Source organism: Hetaerina americana, unplaced genomic scaffold, assembly GCF_022747635.1.
Source record: "Hetaerina americana unplaced genomic scaffold, ioHetAmer1.1.p SCAF_3, whole genome shotgun sequence".
NCBI classification, from domain to species: Eukaryota; Metazoa; Arthropoda; class Insecta; order Odonata; family Calopterygidae; genus Hetaerina; species Hetaerina americana.
Genome location: NW_027286874.1, coordinates 83,163,372 through 83,182,702, shown reverse-complemented (window position 1 = coordinate 83,182,702; position 19,331 = coordinate 83,163,372). Strand labels below are relative to the sequence as shown.

Here is a 19,331-nt window from a genome sequence, read left to right as displayed (position 1 = left end):
AGGTTTGTCCCCTTAGTCGCCTAAACCTGACTGCACCAAAGCCCTAAGCGTGTAATCACGATCTTGACTGAAGAGATTAGGATATTCCATGCGAGGTATCATTAAACAAGAAAAGATAACTGAAAAGCAAAAATACACGCGAGCAGGATTTTCATACGGAATACGGATACGAAAAATTTCAAACCATTGAACTGAATATCTGTGACTTCAGTTTATAAACATAACAGTTTCAGGTTTAACTTCGTAGAATTCCTTCAGGATGAGGGTAAAAAAGAAACTTTACACTTCCACAATAAAGATATTATTTCATAACCATGGTTTCGATGATGCGAGCATCGAAACCAAGTTTCTTTTTTACCATCATCACTTCAGTTTATCTTTACATATCCTAACTACTTAGTATGCAACAAAGAATAGTAGTATGTGCCATTTAATTGTTTCTCGTCTTTTTTACAATTAATGTTCCGAAGAAGATATTTTTTAGGTGCCTACAACGTTTTTAATACTAAAATTGACAACGATAAATTTGCACAGGGCGAGATGCATACAAATCTTCCATAAATAGACATAACTCCCATCTCCCTGACCATTCAATAAATTCCCAGGTTTAACAGCAAAATCAAAATACATTCCATGGCTTTTTGCAGATGATTTATAATCATAGGATGGTCAGCGATAAAATATTATCTGATGCAAGTTTTTCCAGATACCTCAACCACGCAAAGTTTTTCTAGAAAAAGGAACCAGTTTTCAAAATGAAAAGTGTTTAAATAATATTTTAATATTTCTTCTTTCAATAATTCACATTCAATCTATAAAGTGTGCTAGAAAACATAATACTGAATGTACTACGAGTGAACTCTCGGTATGATTTATACGTGTTATCAATTGATGATTCCAAAATTAAAAGGAAATCTTTTTTATTTACTAAGTGCAGGCACTTCATATATAAAAGTGTTAAATATATATTAGAAGTTATCTTGATTCCAGATTTTTCGGTCGATTCCACATTTTTTCCAGCTATTTATTTTCCCATTCTGTCTATAAGAATCCAAAGATCACTGGACACACTTCATAGACTAAGAGTTTTGGCAATCTCCCAGAGTGAATTTTCATCTATATAAGGAGAAAAATGTTCTACTATCCTTTCCCATGACAATATTCAACGAATTTAGTGTGATACAATCGAACGTTTAGAGACAAAGTTACTAGAACCCATTGGGGTCTACCTATTGGGGAGGTGAATCAGCGCAGATGAGAACGCTAGAAATATGGCCATAAGAATCAATGAAACCACAAGCAAGGAAAATTTTCAAGCTAACCCTATTAAAAAAATAAAGGTAATGCCAAAGTTAACAGTGACCATTTGTTATGTCATTGATGATCATTGCAGCAGCACTACTTCTCCATGAAATAGGAGAGGATGTTAAGTATTGAAGTAGAGTAAAATCTACGATAGTGTGTACAATGATTACATCATACCCAAATACGGGTGTGAGTGACATGCAGGAGGGGAGGGCATATACAGGAAGTGGCACGTCAAACGGGAAACCCTCGCATGACGCCCGAAAGACGCACCGAAGCCAATAAAATTGGCTCGTTCCATCATGCAGTAACTTATACAGATGCAGCTGTAAAAAATAGAGTTTATACGTCGAGATTGGAATATACAAGGGATAGAAACAAATGGTTATCTCTGTATGGGGTCTTAGTATGAGAGAGGGAGTCGATAGCCAGAAGCATGGAACAATGCATGTACATACATAAACAAATCCATTACTTTCAGGCTTCTCACTCGCTATTTGAACACTTGCAACTTAAGTGACATTTTTGTCGGAGAGAGGCTGGAGTTTAAAGAGGACTTATTGCCCCGCTCGTTTGTTCTCTCAACTCATGACCACCATTAACGTTTTCTCTCTGGGCGGTTAAAGACAAGTTTCGCATTGTTGGAAAACCTTTGGACGGTAACCGTGTTCCCTGTTGAAACTATTCGGTTTCTTAATAGTTTCAATTGCTTCCCTTATCGTCCCTCATACCTTAACTCGCTTTTTTGAAAGCAATGCTGTACATAGATCCATCCTACGATATTTATCAAAAATACACGCGGGTGACGTCCCCAAAAGCAATATATGTAACCATCTACAACAATGTTTGCAGCACATAATAGCCAAAAACATAAAAGTCCAACGGGTTAATTTCGCTTATTTCCCTACTAAACCTTCGCAAGAAAATTCAGAAAACTTGAACAAAGGTGGAGATCCTTCTCCAAAAACACGATTCTGCATCTGCTCCGGGGTATGAGACAAATAAGAAACATGATCATGTTACTGTGACGAGAGAATAGGGAATAATTCGCTGGCCGAAATGCTAAAAAGAGCCACCATGTAAAAAAACCCTGGAAGTTAGATACTGGGCTTCGATCGGCACTCACACACATTGTTACGTAATCGCTGCTGTTACGTAACTTCTTTCCTGAGACAATAGTTACGTAAATTAGGGATTCCTTCCCAGACGAGCAATAATTTCGTGGTACATAGCACGGTTTGTTTTTAACTTACTCATCTTTTCGCGTGCCTGTGATTACGGCGCGGCCAGATAATGCCCATCACTCCTCAGTCTCTTACATCATTTGGGACGAATGCCTGTTACGTTGAAAGCACTTCACTGCTTAATGCTAACGTGTTAATTAAGAACTGCACCAATTCCATACCTAACACTCATTATCCACTGAAACGCTAACGCAGAAAAAATTTCCTTGCGAAATGTGCCATTACCAACATCGATCAGGGTAACTAGTTATAACATTTACTGGATAATAAAGTCAATTTCATCTAAATTGTTTCCATACACACTACAATTGATATGTGATTCACTAAAATGTAGTATAGACCATAATCTATCTACATTTCATTGGCGTGAAGCATCACCTGATCAGACCTACACATAAGACTCAGGCCTGTGATAGTTCCACAGTCATCTTTGAATCAGAAATGAATTATTTACCACGAGTTTATACAAGCATGATTTTTTGTCAAAACATTTGAAAAAAATCATGAATTACAATTTGTGCTATGAATGAATTAAATGCAAAAATGCGGTAATAACAACACAAAAACTTTAGTTTAAAAACTTATATTTTATTTTAATATACTGAGAGCTATTTATTATCACTGAAGGTCTAAACTTTGTACACAATCTTATAACCTTGCTGTTAAATACAGTGTGTACAAAAAATTGAAAATAGATTCAATGGGTATGCTGAGTCTGCTCACCTTGATGAGAGTTTTCCAGAAAAATACTTGCATAATTCATTTTTCTATAAAAGATTATGGTAGATTTGTGTTACATTGGACAACTTAAGCAACTGCTGGACTTATGATTGAGTATAAATATAAGATGCTCAAATGAGATGCTTTACACGAAAATCCACACATTATCAAAAGTATGTAAAGCCTTTGAAAAAGATGCTTTTATCTAGAGTCTAATATAGACACGCTGTAGCTTATAAAAAGAACAGGTAAGGAAAGCATCAAAACCCCAGAAGCAACTACCAGTAATGGAATATCACAATTGGGTATTTTATAACAGTTAGGGGGTAAGTTGGGAGGCTTCACCAGGTAAGGGTCAGTCAAAGATTCCCAATCTCGGGCTTCTGTCAGAAAATCATACAAAATTTCACATTTACATGCACAGGAATTTGTCCTGGTAATGAAATTGAGAATTTACTTAACAAAACTTTAAAAGAGTTAAAATATCCACGTCTGTCAATATGTTAACCTTGTCAACCAGAACCGATTCTAAATGAAATGCTTGCTTCAGAAGATTAACTTACTGCAGAGCAAAATGATGGCCACTCAGATTTAAGATTTTTCCAAGATCAAATGAAATATTGCCTAAATATTTAAAATTATAACTCCACATGATGCCCCACATTTGTTTGAAAAATACTTTACTAACCAATGAAAATGTTATCAACAGGTAGAAACATGGCACTTGATGTAAGGAATACACAAAGTGTGGCTTTAAAGTTTTTTTAATACTAGCCTTTGATGATCTTAATTTGTTATCAGAAACAATACCTTTCCGCAAATTTAATGTATTTTTTCTGGCAAAAATACTTCTCCACATTAAAATTTGCCATAGTTTTATTTCTATTTTATCATGCATGCCTTTCCAATGCCATAAGTAGTCATGTTATTGGTTATACTTGACAAAAAATATGCAGCAAAAAAATTTATTGTACTTGGTCTCTGCAAAATTTTGAAGAGGAAACAAGCAAAAATTAAAGGGAAAATTCTATTGAAATGCTGTGTGCAACATAAGAGAGATACATTACTTTATGATTGTAGAGGATATTTAATCAAGATGCAGGCTTAACTGTTCCATGAAGGGAATAGTGTTTTAAAAAGGTGATTTATGGTGCTCATAAAAGTGTTAGTTTGATTTAAAACTCTTAAGAAGATAAATTCAAGTTCACGGAAATTATCTTTTGCTATTCATCAAGTTTTTCTTACAGTTGGTTGAAGTGTGAGTATTTACTTTACTTTTCCCTGCCAATCTGACATTTTTAATCCAGATTATTGAGACTGATGATAGATCTAAAATATAAAAGTAAATCGTGGTTTCAGAGGTAGTTAGGAGAGCGATAATTTTTACAGAGTAACCTCTTTAAACATGCAATTCATAAGATAAAACCACTGCAGGCCTCTAGTCTAAATTCAAATGCCAGTGGTGGTGGTGGGTTTCTTCCAAAAAGCTTTTTCAATTCCTGTTATCGTGCTGAGTCTAGTGTACCACTGATTACCATATTCTCTCCATTGGATTTGATGATAGTAAATTTCCCATCAGTTTCCATAAAAAGTTGTCTCGTTCTAATGGTAGGTATATGGGTTAATGGAAGAAGGGACCATTAGGTCTCAATTTTGCCCAAATAAAGACCTCTATCCATCTATATCATCCCCTTTGGTAGTCACTTACCACTCCCATATTTGTATCATTCCTTCAAGTTCTAAAAGCTCAACACTACTGATATTGTAGGGTACCAACAGCACAAATATTGTAGGGCTATGCATTTTTACCACATTAATAATATTATCTTCAGTCACTTCATAAGAAAAAAAATCAATTACTGCTATTTATGATTCACCACGCACAAAAAAATCATTACTTATCAAATGTATTCACAAGTTAAACATTAAGTTCTCTTCGATTATTTTATCACATTTTAAAAATACAGCTGAGAAATGCATATTTATCTTTCATGCATGTAATGGTCTAGCTTGTACCTATATAGACTTGATTAGTTCAACACAAAAGCATTAATACTAGAATAGAAGAATATAAGAAATATAAATATAAAAAATAAAAGGAGAGCATGGAGAACAATTGGCTACTAGCTGGAGGAGCTGGGATTTAAATTAGATACCTTTAAATTCTTCCAGCTGAACCCATATCTGTGCTTTTTCAGGTATTTTATCTGGATAACTGAATGTAGCACAACCTTATGAAACTGGCTCCTATACCCCGATAGATAAATTTTATACATAATTTCCTAGAGGGGAATTAAGGTTTCAATGATCTCAAAGAACTTTTTGGCTGATTACTGCAATTATTAGTAGGTACTTGCAAACGTTTGATTGAATGTCTAGCATCACAAGTCAGGACCAACCCGGAAGTTACATATTGAAAGCTAAATTAAAAAACACATTACAAGAACCTTCAGTCTGTCAAATGCATAGCCTGACTTTCTGCTAGTCATATTAACAACTTTGAATCCACTTACTTTTTAGTTGCGAATTGTTAACTTTCTTCTGATTACCATTATAATTTCTCTACCTGTCCAAACACTCAAAAGAAACAATGCCACTAGAGGTAGATACTATATACGAGGGTCATCCGGAAAGTAGTACCCGTTCGTGAAATAAAGACACAAAAGTAAATATTAACAAACATAAAAAATTTTATTTGAAAGAGGATACTTTAAACTACTTCTCAACATAATCTCCAAGCAAATTAAGGCATTTGTCATAACGTGTGACAAGTTTCTGTATTCCTGCTGCATAGTCCTTCGCCGCCAGCTCATTGAGATACGCGAGGGACCCATCTTGCACAAATTTTTGCATAATGCAGATGGTGTTTAACAATTTCATGAACAATTGTTCGAGAAACATTGGGAAAATGCTCACAGATGTCATCAATTGTGACGCGCCGATCGTTCCTCACGAATTCGTCAACTGAGCTCACCAGTTGGTCTGTAATGACAGACGGTCTCTCCGAACGCTCATCGTCGTGTGTGTTCCCCCTCCCCATGTTGAAGTTGCGACACCACCGCCGAACAGACGACTCGTCCATTACATTGTCTCCATACACCTCCTTTAATTGGCGATGAATATCACATGGGCGAACGTTTCTTGCATTGAGGAATTTAATCACTGCCCTCACTTCACAACTGGCGGCGTTCTCAATTTTTTTAAACATTGTAAACAATCACAGAAACAACACAGGCAATGCTAGCGTCACGCAACTTGGCTCAGAGAAGGCAGACAAGCCACTGAAGCTATCTGACCTCGTCCAGCGGCTACTCGCGTCGTCAGCACTTCATGCGGCACGAACGGGTACTACTTTCCGGATGACCCTCGTACATATTTTAAATGTGCCTAATATTTTTCTATTAGAAGTCCAGGCATTTAAAGTTATTTCATGGTTGTTTTCATTCTCAGTATAATTAAATATATTACATTGTTATATACTTTTAACGGTAAGCAGGACAAGAATGTTAATATGCATACGGTGTACACATTTGTGAAAGTGGTCATTCAAGATGAGTTTTCCATAGCTTTTGGTCTCAATAGACCCTTTTTCTTCTCATCTCTATTCATTCTTTCGTCATTCACACATTAGCAAACAAAAATATCACTAACGATACTCAGATGTAAGTAGACGCTTCAAAAAACAAACATTATTTTGCCGAGAAAATAGCCAATATGATGTTTCCAAGCTAACGAAGACAACTGGAGGCGAGCGTATAGTCGGATGTGAAAAAAGGAAAACTGGAGAATTAAGGATGTACCCCAAATCGCAAACAGCCCGCGTACAAAAATCTCGTAGTTATTATTAGCCCTGCACTATTTGAAAAAGCTTGGGAGGATATGAAATAAGTAAAAGTCAGGAAGATGCATAAATGAGATACTTTTCCGCAATTACCTTAAATTTAATATGAAGGGAAAGTGATCGCGTAACTGAAGATTCTTTTGATTCTCGGGAAGAAATTGCCTTCGGATATATACTTATTGTTAGTCAGCGATCGATTGGTCAATCACGACTGATTTCAATAATGAAGTACACTTATTTGTTAACAGTCACCAACGTTAGAAAACCCGATGCATAGAAAAGGATTTAGTTAATCGATAGTGAAGCCCGTAGAATCAAATCGTAATAAATCGGAACAGGGATTAGCGTCACATGCATCACTATGAATGTAATATGAACAGGGGAATTAAATTTGTCCGTACAATTACAAAAATTTTATCCCTACAGATAAGGCTCACAGTGAGCAAAGCTAGGTTCGACGCACGCAATTATTTTTCAGTAAATAACGAGTATGATCCAATTATGTGATTCTCATGCAGGACATACATTTCTTCATCCAGCCTCGCAGTGGAAACAAAAAAATTATAATAATTTATTGCAATAATGACAATTAATGGAGGAAATGGCACAATTAACGGCTTCGGAGTTTAACTAAAAGTTCCCAATTAGCTAAGCAGCGTATTCCAGAAGAACTAGGTACAAATCATTAATATGATTGGATTTGGAAAACTCTCACGACTGAAAATATGAACCAACATGAAATCAGTAACAGGCATGAAACAACCTCAGTGTTTCACAGATGATCAGTTAATTAGGGCGTACATCACCCAGTCTCACCATGATGCAGTCAATTACATGACTTCCGATCACTAAGGTGCCCGCATCCGCACTTGACAGCAAATAATATAACTCTAATATCTTCAAATACAACTGGAAACGTTGCGATATACTGAGAAAAATCGAGATCATTTGATATATGTGGAGCACTGTTGAAGAACGAATGCTTTTAAGAATTTTATGCTCAATTATATATCCTAAAACAAATACATATATATTTATACTAGCAAATAGTCTGGGCCGTACAGGAATTAGAAATAGGAAAACGAGAAAATATAGAGTATGTATAATATAAAAAAAAGTATAACATGCTTTGCCTAATAGCATACCTGATGGCCAAACAACTTTGTAATCGGGCAAACAAAGAATCAATGCCTACAACACCTCGGGGTTGATGAACCTTTACATGTAATGAATTTAAAAAATAGTAATTGCAAAGCACCGTTGGACTATATATGTTAAGAGGCAGTGAAATTATGAACTGTAAAAATATACTTTGACATGATTTACTATCTAAATATTATGTATCCACGACTTAGGTATTTAAGGGGATTGAGCTTATATATTGACTACTTTAAAACCATGTCACTTCTTTGACCACACCAGTTTCAATAACATTGCTTAACTATTCAATATCAAATTTTATTTTTAATGGTCAAGTTTTGGCCAGCAATAAGGGCTAGGAGCAACATAGGTAGCTTCTATTTATATCCTTGCATTTTCAGTTAATTAAAATGGCCAACAGTATACATACATCGAAGGAATTTAAGAAACAAGAAATTGATACGAGCAATAATATGACAAGATAAACTCGATATGATATAATTATAAGGAGTCACGTTCCGTACCTCAACAGAATGACGTGGACTGTGCATTATTATTTTATTGAATAACAATTATGCATTCAAGTACTTGTTTGTTCATCACAAAGAGTTCCAACTTGACATAATATACCTAACTAATTAAGAGTAGGCAACAGACTTTAATTATTTACGACATTTCTATTCCAAAAGAAACACTACGTCAATTTTGGTTCAAATATTGTTCAGGCCTTGCCAAAACTTTACAATCTCGATGATACTATCACAACCGAAACAGTGACACTTATCGGCCTATAGCTGCAAAGAGGGAGTTATCGAATAATTAATTTTCCGAGGAAACAATCAGCCATTCGCCAGTCACCTCTACTGCCTTGTAATAAATTGAGATGGTTAACAGTTAACATCGAAAACAGTTCAGTTGGCATCGCCAAAAAAATCCCTCAGGAAAACGTAGCGATATTACATTCACTTCATTGAATTATAAATGTGCATCATATACTTACTTAAGATCTTTTCCGAAATTCGAAAAATCCGCAAGATTAACGATGGCACAATTGGTGAACATCAACTCATCAGTAGGGCACTTGGCCGCTTTCATAGTCTATGGAGAAACCAATGTAAAATTTATTGTCAGCAATACGCCCATCATTGAGATAAGATTAATGAAACAAAAGGAATATTTTAACAACTATATAGCACACAAAGTGTTTCTCCTACTTTAAACTTACCATAGCTGCCATTTTTGGTACGTTATGTTATACAGCTGAAATTCAACTCGACGTGGTGATGATGATGATTTCTACAGTCCGCAGTGCAGATTGCCAACCATCATTGAGAAGTTAACAATTGACTGATGAATAGCGAATTTTTTAGTCGACCCTCAGCGCCAACAAAATAAAATATTTTCTAACACATTAAAATTTTAAAAAAATATGTTCCATGAGATGCACAAGTAAGAATTGTTATTTTTTAAAAATGAACTAGTTTTTCCACTCTTCATGAATTAATTGTAGTTTTTCCAATTCCGTGATGTCTCCTCGGACTTCCTATTATACGAAATTGTGAAAGAATGAATAACAATCATTCAATGCAAAGGAAAAATTCTTGGTTTATTAGGAAGGTAACATAAGTTAAATAAATACGAATTCATAACAGATACAGTTTTTATTTCACAATTCAAAGAGGAGGTGGGTTTGATCGATAAAATAGTTTGGCTAAAATTTGCCAGATGTCAGGTTAGCCTCTCTTGTCTCTCCTCCTCTACCCCTCCTATAAAGAGAATTTCCATCCAAGGTACGTCACTTTGATAGTGGTCTCCTGCGGAATAGCACGCTTGGAAATCAGCGGATTTTGAACATTCTCAAGTTTGGTATGTGTGTTTTTTACGAGGTGATTATTTATGGTATGTTTCTGTACTCGAATTTTCATTGAAATTGGCGAGACATTAATTTTCATTCCATTTAAACGTCATTACTTAGATCATTAGGATAACATTTGCTACAATCTGTCATATTTCCCTGGAATTTGACACGTATTCATTCTGCATTCCCTTAGCTGATTTCTGCAATATTTTTCGGTGAGATCGACCTGGTGAGTTAATTTTTACTGATTGCTTATCGTACCTGCTTTTTTCTTTTATGAAATAAAATACTGCGGAATGTGAATTAAACTTCTTTGCGAAGCGGTCGTTTTCTTCAAAATAGCGTTAAGTCTGGCGACTTCTTATCCCGTTGTTTCATGTCAATTATAAAAATTTTACGATATCCCTAGTGCTCATGTACAAGGAGTCCACATGGCATTCTTGTCATTTTTCGCCGACACGTTTTTTTTACGTAAACTTGAGTGCTAAGTCACGAAAGTTGCCGTTATTTGAGTGGTACAAGCAGAATATAATGATGCAACAAGTTTTCCTTATTGTGGAAACATGCGGTCATGCATTCCCGTCATTGTTTTTTCTTTACCACCAATTATTGGCCCTTTCGGCAAGATCTTCAAAACTGGATTTCTGCTAGAGTGCGCGTAAAGTTCACATTCCATCCTATAGGTGGATAGTTGCCAAGAATTTCGTAAGTCAATTTTCTGCCGGACCGCGGGTAACTTGGTAGGTCCTAGGATTTGCGCAGCTTGAGATAGAAGACTTATATTTTTGAGCTCAGTTTGAGTTTTGTCAATGCTTAGATTATATGAGACCAGGGAGGGAAAGTTAATCGTACTTATTATATCCTTAGCTAGTTTATCGTAATCGAAGCGGGATCCATTTCAAGCGGAAAATGCTAATGTCTAGTTATTTCATTTTCAAGGCAAAAAATTGCGGCTGTGTATGGATTTCGGAAATTGTTATGCATCATAAATTTGCCAGTCCGAGTCATTTGATTAACCTTTTTAGTTAAACGTACTGCGAAAACTATTATTCGTGTAATAAATCAGGTGGCGTTGACATACACAGAAGGTAAGACTTAATTTCTTCTTCCCTTCGGGTCGCAGAACAACAGCAATGGCAGACGGTTACCTACCAGCTCCTCCAGGTTATGCTACCTTAGCCATTCATTCAGGACAAAAGCCAGAGCAATGGTCATCAAATGAGGTTGTCCCTCCTATTTCACTCAGCACAACCTATAAGCAATTAGCACCAGGAAAGCCCAAGGTAAGAATTTTCTGTGCGGAATTCGTATTTCTTTGTCGTTTAATTTTGAGTTTCTTAAACCAGAAGATCTATAATTCTCCTCTGCATCACAGAGATGAGACCACTGCCTGCATTGTTCCATAACCCCCCAATTGTAGAGGAGAAATTCATAAGTATACATTTCAAGCACTGAAAAAATTACAAGAAAACTCTGTTTGTAAAGTTAATGCTGATATTTTCCTGTAAAAAATGCTATCTTTATGAATGATCTCCACAGTTCTTCCTGAAAATTTTCTTAAGCTGCATTTTACAAGAATGTTAGTATTTCCTTTAACATATGACTCTTATCTCATTACAGAAAGGTTGTTCATAATTGCATGAACTCGTTCGCTTGTTTTGCCGTACTGAACTAATATTTGTGAATGGTTTGGACATTTGACATTTATGTATTCTATTTACATTTGCACTTCCAGTTAATTTTCATATTGGTTAGCTGATGTTTATAACTCATAGCAACCTTGCTTGTTGTTAATTTATTTCAATTTGCAACATTAGTATTTGTTGGGGAATATATTTATCCTTGCTTGTCCAAAATTGGAGTAATACTGACCTGTAAATAGCAAATTTTTGTAATATTAATTTATGTATGCTATATTAATTATTTCATCAGAGTTAATAATTCATTTTCACGCAATTAATAAAGTATAAATTATCTTTTACCTCCATGGGCTATTAAATTAAAATTTGAACCTACCCTTTCACGGTACAAACTATCTAGTTTTATGTTCCTTTTCTCTTTGGTACCAAATTATACAATGAAAGCTAAATAGATGGATGAAATGTATAGAAATTAGTTTTCATACTTGTACGGTAACATTTATCATTATAAGCATCCCGGAATATTTTCACATGTTAGGTGAAATTAGCCCTATGGTGGTTAACTTTTGTATTTTTCTAGTGCAATAGTATGAGTGGGTAAATTTGTTTTTGAATGTTTGTTGTTCACAGCGTTCTAGTGCCCACCTATTTTTAATTTCCATGATATAGTAAATGAATAGAGTAGGCTATAGTATGAAAAATTAAAATATCAATTTTACATGAAGTATGCAATTTTGAATCATTAATTGATAAATTCTGCTGCCATATGGTAGAATTGCCAGTTGTCTCACAGTTAGTTCAGCAATTTCATGATCTTGTATTAGTGTGATAGATAAAAATTCAGTGTTAAACAGACTGACTAATGAGTTCCAATTGGTTGGGTAATTGGAAACTAGCGTGAGCCAACAGTTTCTGACCAATGTTGGCTCAATTTTCAGATTGTTGTGTTTACTTGACTAACTTGAACCAGCATTTGGTAAGGAGCTGTTTCCACTTGAGCGGTGTAAGTATTATACTGAGTTTATAAAAATCCATTAATATGATATACTCTTGATTATACTCTCCCATGCAGTGTTTTAAGCTCAGATAACACTTGCCGTCCAGACAGCCTAATTCCTAGATATTTGAAGTAGATATGGTCCTGCAAGTCTCATAATAATGTAAGATACACACCCTAATAATTTCATCCATTGATACTCTTTGTATTCTCATAATCTCAAAAGTATGTTGTATTTCACAACCGATCATTTTGCATTACTCACAATGGATGTCTTTGGCCAGCATTTTCTCACATTAAGTGCCCTATGAGAAGTGACACTTGCTTTAGTAATTTAATTTGCATGTTAGTATTCTTTTAGAGAGAATGTGATGATTAATTGAAATCTCTTAATTAGGATTTTGAATACTCCCGTAGCGGCAATCCAACACGCAATGTATTGGAAGAGTGCTTAGCAAGTTTGGAAGGGGCTAAATATGGTAATTATTATATTAATGCTAACTGATTTCTGATGATATAATTGTAAATAACCCTTCTGTTAATTGAAACCTCAACATCATCAGTAAAGATATTTATGAACAATTATTTAAATTGAATTTCTGTAGCTAAAATAAAAGTTAATAAGCCATGTTTAGGATTTAATATTAATGCTACTTATAACTCTTAAAGAACTAATACCTCTCTGGTAATTTTTTTCTAATGTCCCTAGTTCTTTGTTTTATTTATAGTTGATATGCACTTGAATAATTCTTGTTTGGTTTGGACTCCAACAGGACTGGTGTTTTCAACTGGCTTAGGTGCTCTTGTGGTTTTGGTCAACCATCTGAAATCGGGGGATCATATCGTGTCAGTGGATGATGTGTATGGGGGTACTGGCAGGTATTTAGCACAAGTTGCTAAAAAGTTCGGAGTAGAGACCACACATGTGGATGCTTCTAATATTGAAAAATTTAAAGGTGCTATTAGGCCAAATACAAAGGTATTAAATTACAGCTTACTACTAATTAGTCAACTTGTGAATTGAGCTTCGAAAGAAAATGTTTGTTGTGGTGTAGTTGTCTAAAGAGAACTGAAATTTAATGTTATTTTTCAGATGGTTTGGTTAGAAAGTCCCACTAATCCAACCTTGAAAGTTGTGGACATTAAAAGGATAGCAGATACTTCACACAAGCATAAGGACATTATTGTGGTGGTGGACAACACCTTCCTTACATCCTACTTTCAGGTTAGATAATTTTTTTACCCTCAAGTATTGCATGAAGTATGTCACCGAGCAATTCCTTATAAGATTTTAGATATGTACATTATGCCTGGGGTGAATAAAAAGTAGGTCCAGAAGTAGTAGTAGATCTAACTCTCCTGTTATTATATCTTTGTAGTTACTTCTCCTTGTTTTAATTTATGATAATTATTTGACAAATTTTCATTTAAACCTAATTCTTTTTCAAAATTAGAGACCACTTGAACTTGGTGCAGATGTTGTGATGTACTCTCTCACCAAGTACATGAATGGACATTCGGATGTAGTGATGGGTGCTGTTTGCACCAATCGAGAGGACATTAATGAAAGCTTGCGCTTTTTACAAAATTGTAAGTCTATGCCTAGTGTGTGATTTGTGCAAGTGTGTCTGGGAAAACTGCAAATTAACTCTTTGGAACTGCCTTTTTGCCAAAGAATTTTGAAACTAAAAAGTTAACTAAAAACCTCAAACTTGGTTTAAAAGCTTTTAAAAAATTTCTGTATATGATGTTTACATATAAACCTATTAAATTATATATATTTTGGCAGAAATGCTTCTCTCTTCTCATTTTAATAGAATTTTTTTGATTTAAAAATTTATGATGTGGTTACTTAAATGTTACATGCAATTTATCTCTGTATCTTATGTTTATTAGTTATGCGGAACCTTTTATTTTTGGACAGCTCTTGGAATTGTGCCTTCTCCATTTGATTGCTATCTGGTGAACAGAGGATTGAAGACTTTGCCCATTCGTATGAAGCAACACATGCATAACAGCTTAAAAGTTGCTCATTTTTTGGAGTCTCACCCATTGGTGCACAAAGTGATCCACCCTGGTAAGTTCCTGGCAAATGAACCACTAGTTCAATGATTTTAGTGAATGGAGTATTATATTTAAATTAATTTTTTCATTTTAACTCAATAAATGGACTCACTTGCTCTATCATGGTTTTTTATTGTTTTTGTCTTAATTAATGCTGTAATTCTCTACCATTGGTGGAGTAAGATAATGATACATATAATCTTTGCCACTTAATTGTACTTCATTGCCTGGTTAAAACTTTCATTATCTGAACAACTTATAGATGAAGCCATGTGCTTAATGACATAAAAAATAAAAATTTTTACCCACACCAAGTAACAAAATGTAGCATAATTACCCTGCCATAATTCATGTAGTTCCTAGTACGTAGTGCAAACTTCGGTACAAATTACCTCAGCTGATATAAGTATTTCAGGAATGGTGAGAGCTAGAATAATTTACTAAATATAAACAACATGGTTGTTTTTGGCAGGACTTCAAAGCCATCCCCAATATGAAATTAGCCGGAAGCAGAGTAGTGGTTTCAGTGGGATGCTTTCTTTCTACTTGGGAAGCAAGAATGGAAAGACTGCTACTCTGGAAGAATCCACTAAATTTTTGCAAAACCTTAAAATATTTGCCCTTGCAGAAAGTCTTGGAGGATATGAAAGTTTGGCTGAACTTCCGTGAGTAATTGCATTACTATTTTTCATGGTAACTATTAAATTGATATTAACTTTTTACCAATGAATTCGTATTAAGTTACATATATTCCTCCCCAAGTCATATTTCCAGTGCTGTACACAAATGATGGGTATCATGATCAATCATTAACAATCTAGATGGTAATTTTTTCAAATTAATAATAAAATCTAAAGTTTAAAAATTATAAGGTTACTTGCAAACCTCTTCTAATCTAAACATGCGTTGGACTTACATAAGCTATATAATGTTGACCACTATAATGCACCCCGCAATTCATATTTGATTTTTTACATAATTTACATCCAGCTAAAAGGATGGCTTTGGATATTATCAAAATGTGATAGTAGAGGATAAAACTGCTGATGAGGTTATTATTTAACTTTTTACATTAATTTTAGTACGAAAATGAATTATAATCAGTGCATTTCTAAGAAGAAAAATTTGGATACCACAGCAGTATTAAAACTTGAATGATTAATTTCTTGCTCATATCTTTCCTGTGAGAGGCCTTTAATTATTAACATGAAAGATTAACCTGAGCTGGATTGGTTTGTTTTTTTATTGGTATGTGATGTAGATTAAAAAGGGGTAACATTTGATTTGCCATTCATAATAAAATTATGAACTTAATTATGCTCTTGTTTCATAATGAACGCAAATGAAGCCATCTTGATCCATATCGTATTTGGAAGATCATGCTGTCATAATGTACAAGAAACTTGAGAGATCAGCATGGAAACCATCTGAAATACTTTTAATTTGAATGTTCAACTTTGCCATCAATCTTGTTCAAAATCTGTTCTATGTGGAAGTAAAGTAGAAAAAAAAGACTAAGATTTCTGTACACATTTCAAGAAATATTTCTGTTTCTCAGTTGAAAGAATTTTTCATTGGAGAGTGTAATAGTTTCCTATAATAATAATGAAAAATGAAACTTGTAGGTTTGTGTGTAGTACTCCTTTTGAAGAACCACACGATAATCGCAGGATATGCTTATTTATTACTTACGGATGAGATTACAATTGTCAAAATATTTTGACTCATTTGACTATTATGGAGTATTTTTGGCCTTGCAGGAGTATTATGACCCATGCTTCTGTTCCACCTGAAAGGAGAGAACAGCTGGGAATATCCGATTCATTGATCAGATTGTCTGTTGGGCTAGAAGATGCTGAAGATCTCTGCAATGATCTTGATTCTGCCTTGAAAAGTACCTTGGAATGAAACTTGCACATGTAGAATGTATTGCAAAATGATGAACTTGTATTGTAAGTATATTTTTGTTTCAAAATTTGAATTTTGGTATTATATGCTGGGATTAAATGTGCAAATATAGGTGTGTACTTCTGGAGGGTGTAAAGCAAAAAAATAATGAAATAATTATTATAGGCTCAAGGGGAATACAATGTGAGAAATATACTTGTATTGGTAAACTGCGAATAGTTAACATTTTTAGAAATGTTTCAGCACTTTGAATACTAAGTATTAATTAAATTTTCTGTCACCTATTTACAGTGACTTTGAAATATTGGCTAGGGAGAAGTTTAAAAGTATGACAATGTTTGTTGTAACTGGCCATTGGCCATTCACAAGCAAATTTTATTATATTTATTCCTTGTCATTTCAACTTTCCCCAGAGTATTACAGTTACAAAGACCCATAAACTAACTGTAGACCAGTTGAGAAAATGAGTGAAGGAAGTGGATAAAAACACTATGAAAAGAGTATACAAAATGAACTACCTGTATTTAAATGAGACATTAGGTCAGTGAGCATTTAATTTAGCTAAGGTTGAAAGTTGGTGTATTCCAATTACACTTACCTTGGAAATAAATTTTTTAAATACAAAACATGGTATTAGTAACTATAGGACAAATGAGCACAACAGAGTACGGAGCAATTGACACCAAAACTGAGTACAATGTCACCTACTGATCATTTCAAAAGAATGGAAAGGTGATGAACAAAAAATTGTTGAGCAGGGAAGTTTATACAGTTGTACTCACTGTTAAGAAGTGATGTAATCTCTATAAAACACTAGGCAAAGCCTTTTTAAGATTATAGTCAAGCTTGTGATGACGTATGAAACCAACGTGGCAGTTGCACATATGAAGTCATTCTCATTAGTACGCAAATGCGAAGTACACTCCGAATGTAAAGGGTAGGGGTTAGCTTTAGAGAAAGGTGATGCCATGGTAAAATTGCTGAAATTTAGGATGTTGAGGAACCACTGACCCACAAAATAAAGCAAAACAACTTAAAATGGCTACTGTGGCAATGGTTAAACCGAAGCATGAATGAGAGAATACCTAGAAACATGCATGAAAAATATTCTCTCTGCTGAGGGAAGTAGGTGAGAAATACCAAGGAGCACTCGGAAGAAGCAAGCAGGACAAGGAACGAATTTGAGCCGACAGAAACATACAATGTGTTCAGAATGAGGAATAAGGTCACATTGTTAATTCCCTGCTAATATGTATCGGAGATATATATGTGTTTTATGTTGTGTATATATTACAAAACTGAATAAGGTAGAATATTGTAAATATGGTTTCTCATCCATATTTGAAAACAAGCCATTTAATGAGGGGATAGAGCATTTTAGCTTATTTTTGGGATATCACTTTACTAATGCAGACTAAAAGAAATGAAGATGATGATAAATTGAAAATACCGCCATTGACAAATCCGGGAGAGAAAATATGGTTATTTATTTTGTTGCTTGTAACAAATTACATACCTATTTTTAGAGAAATTAACAATGTCGATATTGTAATAGTACTTATTACAATACTCTTAGTAGGATTCTTTCATAATTATTAGGATGAAAAGACATTAAAGGGAGTATAGTTTCTCATATCAGTGGATGAAATCAAAGTTTTAACCATTGTAAACATATGATGCGATTGATCATGATTATTTATTGTTTGATGGGAAACCTAATGACTTCCAAGTACCAAGGGAAAGATAGTAGCTTTAAACTCTGCATAGGGTTTTATTTAATTATTTACTTTGTGTGGTTTTTAATATTTGCTAAAGATAGCCAGAAAGTTGAAATTCATGTGTGCTCTGTTTTAAAAGCAAAGGAAATGAAAATTGGTGGAAAAGGTTTTTACCACAGTTATCCTGGTTAATAAAACAAATTGATTTAATGTAAATCACTGATTTAGTGGATTGCAGGCAAGGGGTAAAGAACCCATCACCAGATGACTGGAATGTTATCTTAAATTCAGTCAAATAATTTTTTATAATTGAATTTCTATTTTCAACATTAAAATCACCTATATTAAAAAAAGATATTTTGGGTTTCGGAACTATAAATCCATGTTTAAAATGAGGCATCACTGTGTATGCTAAATCTGATTTTCCATTATGTTCAACAAAGTATCCCAAATATTTTCTGTATCATTGAAGTGACTTATCTAAATACAAGATTCACGTTATTATGAGGATAATTAATGCAGCAAGGTGTTATGTAAGAAAATATTTATCCAGGTCCCCGAGTTTCATTGAAATTGGATACTACTGATTATGGTTTTTGGGACTCTTTTTCCAGGCACTGCCACAAGAGTAATAGCTTGCAGGCAAGCTACCAAATTGGAACCCAATTCACACAACATATTCCGAATGCTGAAGATATTTATGCAAGAGTACTTATTTTATTGATATAAAATAACATCATTTTAATAGCATTGGGTATATTTGAGAAAGTCATTATGTTTTGAGCATGTGATGACTGAAGTGTTTAGTGTGAATATAAAATTAACAATTTTGAAGATGGAACATCCGAAGAGACCAGTATATGGACTTAAATAAATATTTGAAACTGTTTGATGTA

The 19,331-nt window shown here is 34.3% G+C and overlaps 2 protein-coding genes across 7 annotated transcripts in view; one reads left to right on the top strand and one right to left on the bottom strand.

The window, feature by feature from the left end:
- LOC139690867 (vesicle-fusing ATPase 1-like) overlaps positions 1–9,580 on the bottom strand; it is a 62,078-nt gene extending 52,498 nt beyond the window's left edge. Inside the window, exons 1-2 of the mRNA XM_071588482.1 lie at positions 9,476–9,580; positions 9,251–9,348 (exon numbers count right to left, since the gene is read on the bottom strand). Of these exons, the coding sequence (XP_071444583.1) occupies positions 9,251–9,348; positions 9,476–9,487 (110 nt within the window). The 5' untranslated portion in view covers positions 9,488–9,580. The remainder of the gene's footprint in view (positions 1–9,250; positions 9,349–9,475) is intronic.
- Positions 9,581–10,013: 433 nt separating this feature from the next.
- Cth (Cystathionine gamma-lyase) lies at positions 10,014–19,323 on the top strand. 6 transcript variants are annotated; one of them, XM_071587381.1, is made up of 10 exons: positions 10,014–10,116; positions 11,232–11,391; positions 13,143–13,224; positions 13,519–13,724; positions 13,839–13,970; positions 14,200–14,335; positions 14,670–14,822; positions 15,282–15,474; positions 16,570–16,761; positions 19,050–19,323. In XM_071587381.1, the coding sequence occupies exons 2-9, from the start codon at positions 11,242–11,244 to the stop codon at positions 16,715–16,717; spliced, it is 1,200 nt and encodes a 399-aa protein (XP_071443482.1). In that variant the 5' UTR covers positions 10,014–10,116; positions 11,232–11,241; the 3' UTR covers positions 16,718–16,761; positions 19,050–19,323. The 6 variants fall into 6 exon arrangements, with proteins under 6 accessions (XP_071443482.1, XP_071443485.1, XP_071443486.1 ...); XM_071587384.1 differs by lacking the exon at positions 10,014–10,116 and adding an exon at positions 10,319–10,337; XM_071587385.1 differs by lacking the exon at positions 10,014–10,116 and adding an exon at positions 10,835–10,848.
- Positions 19,324–19,331: the final 8 nt, after the last annotated feature.

Coding starts and splice junctions, on each gene's coding strand:
- Cth (XM_071587381.1), top strand. CDS start 11,242: ATGGCAGACGGTTACCTACCAGCTCCTCCAGGTTATGCTACCTTAGCC. Junction 11,392..13,142: donor TAGCACCAGGAAAGCCCAAG/GTAAGAATTTTC, acceptor TCTCTTAATTAG/GATTTTGAATACTCCCGTAG. Junction 13,725..13,838: donor CTATTAGGCCAAATACAAAG/GTATTAAATTAC, acceptor GTTATTTTTCAG/ATGGTTTGGTTAGAAAGTCC.